This window comes from Pipistrellus kuhlii, unplaced genomic scaffold (genome assembly GCF_014108245.1).
Source record: "Pipistrellus kuhlii isolate mPipKuh1 unplaced genomic scaffold, mPipKuh1.p scaffold_m20_p_52, whole genome shotgun sequence".
In the NCBI taxonomy this organism is placed as follows: Eukaryota; Metazoa; Chordata; class Mammalia; order Chiroptera; family Vespertilionidae; genus Pipistrellus; species Pipistrellus kuhlii.
Genome location: NW_023425554.1, coordinates 669911 through 674203, shown reverse-complemented (window position 1 = coordinate 674203; position 4293 = coordinate 669911). Strand labels below are relative to the sequence as shown.

Genomic DNA, 4293 nt, shown 5'->3' with positions numbered 1-4293 from the left:
TCGGCCCATGGATTGAAAGATGATACCAGGAACTCTCTTAAGGGTAGACTCAGACGGCAGGAACATAGTGCAGGGGAGGCTGCTAGATTCTGGTTATGAATTTGTGCCCAGTTCACCACAAGGAGACCTTGAGGCTTACACTGTAAAACATCCTACTCCACATTTGACCCTGGGGAACTCTGCCTGGGATCCCAGGCTCAAAGCAGACATCCAGCCTCTGACCTCACACCACCCCATGGTCAGTGGTCTGCGTTTCCAGTGTGCTCCTTGTAGGAGCAGGGTATATACTACTTTGCTAGGGCCACATGACAAAGTACCACAGACTGGAAGGCTTAAATCACAGAAATGAATTTTCTTATACGTTTGGAGGCTGAAACGCTGAGATCAAGTTGTCAGCAGGACTGGCTTCTGTTGAGGCTTCTCTCCTTAGCTGATAGATGGCTCTCTTCTCTTTGCATGTTCATATGATCAATGGATTTTTACACATTGATTTCATATTCTGCAACTTGGCTGGATTTCACATCACCTCAGAAATCATCTTTGAGAAGGAGTTTGCAGGGCACTTGCTTCCAAACTAGGTGCACATCACATCACTTCTGATTTTAAAAGCCAGAGACATTTTTTGAGAGCTCTATTTTGTCTTCTTGGTTAGTTGACATTAATTCCAATTTAACTCTGATAACATTGACAAACCCTTACCAAAAGCAATGTCAGAGGAAAAAGGGTTATCATTGCCTCCTTCAATCTTTCAAGGAAGATAATCTTAACAGTTGAAAAAATTAAAAAAATGTACTCTTACATTTCACTTTTGGAAATCTAGATGGTAGGCTGCAAAGAGACACATGGGCACATGACAGGCGAGTTGAAATGAGGCTTTCTTAACGAGTTACCTGGGAACCAAGGGAACCTAGACATCACATCTGGAGATTAATGCAGCTGCCCTAGAAGTGATCCTGGCTTAGCAGGCAGCGCCCTGGGAATAAGCCAAGCTCTGTGTCCACCTCCATAATCCTGAACTCCTGTGACCAAAGCAGGGCACAGAGTCTCCATATAGGAGATTCAGTATGAGACTTAATATTTTTTAAAAATCCAAACCATTACTTAAGATAACTGAGAAAACACCAGGCTTTCTTTACATAAAGTTAAAATGACTAGTTGTAAAGTTAAAAAGAGAATCCAAGATAAGACCTGAAGGAAAACAGTGAGAGAACAAAGAAGACCCAAGGAAAGTTTTGATTTAAAACATATAAATTTAAGAAAATGGCCTGGCCTGTGTCCTCAGTGATTGAGTGTTGACCTAGGAACCAAGAGGTCACTGGGTCAATTCCCAGTCAGGGCACAATGCCTGGATTTTTGGGGTTGCTCCCCAGTAGGGGACGTACAGGAGGCAGCAGATGGATGTTTCTCTCTCATCCAATAAAAATTTCTCTATTGCTTTCTAAAAAATCAATGAAACATATTAAAAAAAAAAGAAAGAAAAATATTGGATAAAAGAAGCCAGGATTTCTGGTCCTCAGTATTGTGTGTTCAGCTACTCATCGGAGTCCTATAACTGCATTATTCCTGACAGTTATTTCCAATAAGGAGTCCCCCCAGGGCCCTCTTCATGTCCCTGTTCCTCAGACTGTAGATGAAGGGGTTCAGCATGGGGGTGACCATGGTGTACATCACCGAAGCCACCAAACTTGTCCTAGAGGATGAAGTGGCTGCAGAACTGAGGTAGACCGCCAGACCTGTGCCATAGAACAACGAGACCACTGACAGGTGGGACCCACAGGTGGAGAAAGCTTTGTACTTGCCGCCAGCTGAGGAAATCCTCAGGATGGAGGACAGAATCTGAGCATAAGAAAAGAGGATCCCAGAGAGGGGGAAAACGGCTAGGACAACAGTCACAAAATATACCACCATGTTATTGATGAAGGTGTCAGAACAGGTGAGTTTCAGGACTTCCGGGAGATCACAGAACACGTGTGGGATTTCAATGTTTGTGCAGAAGGACAGTCTCAAGGTGGTCAAGGTTTCAAGCAGGGAGCCTGTAACACTGATGCACCAGGACCCCAGAGCCAGCAGTCCACAGAACCGAGGGCTCATGATGACAGTGTAGTGTAAGGGGTGACAGATGGCCACAAAGCGGTCATAGGCCATGATGGTTAGGAGCAAATTGTCCAGGCATCCAAACACAATGAAAAAAAATATCTGGGTGATGCAGCCATAATAGGTGATGGCTTTGCTCTGTGTCTGGAGGTTCCACAGCATCTTTGGGATGGTGGTGGAGGTGAAACAGATGTCTACCAAGGACAGGTTGCAGAGGAAGAAGTACATGGGTGTGTGGAGGTGGGAGTTGGAGCTGATGGCCAAAATGATGAGCAGGTTCCCAGTAAACGTGACTAAATACATGGACAGAAACAGCCCAAAGAAGAGAGGCTGCAGGTCCGGCTTCGCTGAGAATCCCAGGAGGAGAAAGTTTCTGACTTTTGTTTGGTTTCCTCTTTCCATAGAGCCGCTGGGTTTCTTTTCCAGAAGGAGGAAAAGGAAAAAAAAAAAAAAAAAAAAAAAAAAAAAAAGGCAACATAAATTTCACTTCAAATCTTGGAATGGTAGAAATATCCTTAATCCAAAGCTAGGAATCATAGTCATTCATCTTAGGTAATGAGTGGTTGGCTGTCTTTGCTGGCAAATTGTGGTTGCTGTTGTTACCTGGGAAAATGCCCCTCTCTAGGTGCAGTGGTTCTCAAGTTGCGAGCCCTGACCAGCATCACGTGGTAAGGTGTTAGGGATGCACATTTTGGGGCTCACCTGACCTACTTCTTGAGCAGTGGTTACCCACACCCCTAAGCAGTCATCCCATTCCCAGCGTCTCTGGCGCTTTTTGCTCAGTACTTGCAGGAACGGGGGTTTTCCTAACTCTGGAAGGCAGACCTTCCAGTCACTAAGAGGTTCTTTTATTGTGCTGTGGTTTCTTTACATTAGATCTTCTGGACCTTGGGTTCTCCTTCTGCTAACAAAAATAATAAGCCATGTTATTATTAATCGCAGTTTACATTTCATGTATATCACTAGTGTTCCTAGATAAAATAAAAAACAGAGTTTCTGAATGTAACCTTCTAATGCTTCTAATCATTCAGTTTGTTTTCCACAAGAGTTTATCTTTTCTTTTTAGCTTTATTGAGGTATAAGATTTATAAAAATTTGTACCTATTGAATGTATACCATATATCTTGATAAGTTTAAACATATGCATACAACCATGATACCAACACCACAATCAAGATAATAAACATAACCATCACCTTAAGAAAAGTTTAAATATTCTTTCTCTGTGTGTGTGTGTGGTAAGAACACTTATGACCTAACCTCTTGACACTTTAAGTGCACAATACCGCACTATAGCAGATTTCTAGAACTTATTCATCTTGCATAACAGAAGTTTTATATCCAGTGAGCAACCATTTCCCATTTCCCCTCCCCCTGACCCCTGTGTCTATGTGTTTGTGACTATTTTAGAGTCCTCCTATCAGTGAAATAATGCAGTATTTATCCTTTGATGTCTGGCTTATTTCACTTAGTATAGTGTCCTCCAGTTCATACATGGTGTTGCAAATGGCAGAAAAATACTATGAAAATACAAAGTATTCTCATGCATGTTAGGCATAATTCCATTAAGAATAATGCTCCTTTACATTTTATCTCTGGTATTATTAATATGTTAGGAAAATTTCTGATTTTTTTTGCATTTATAAGGTGTCCTACTCATTATCTGATTAATTTTAAGATTTAAGAAAATAAAAGGTTTCAAATACAGTTTACATTCAATATTATTTTGTATTAGTTTCAGGTTTACAGCATAGTGGTTAGACAATCCCATACTTTACAGAGCGTTCTCCCTATTTTCATTACACACCTGGCACCATACAAGATACAATATTATTAACTATATTTCTCATGCTATATTTTAAAGATTTTCTTTAATATTTACCTACTTTCTCCAAATAATATTAATTTACAACACCTATTTATCTTTAGGTCTTATTGTATTGGTATGAAATTTGAGAACACTTCTAATTTATGGTAATAGTTGGAATTCTTATTCTTTCTTTCATGGGAATAATCCTAGCATTTTGTGATTTAATTTTACATTCACCATAATTTAGGATATATAATTAAAAAAAATAAACTATTTTTGGTTTTATGAATTGGTAATTTTATTTCTGTGATGTAAATTCCCAAAGGTGAATTAGATCAGTCTAAGGGTTTATATATCCTTTATTTTAGTAGGTGCTGTTAGATATACCT

The 4293-nt window shown here is 40.0% G+C and overlaps 1 protein-coding gene across 1 annotated transcript; it reads right to left on the bottom strand.

The window, feature by feature from the left end:
• Positions 1 to 1557: 1557 nt before the first annotated feature.
• Positions 1558 to 2496, bottom strand: LOC118706513 (olfactory receptor 7C2-like). Its single transcript, XM_036415863.1, has one exon. The coding sequence runs from the start codon at positions 2494 to 2496 to the stop codon at positions 1558 to 1560; it is 939 nt and encodes a 312-aa protein (XP_036271756.1).
• Positions 2497 to 4293: the final 1797 nt, after the last annotated feature.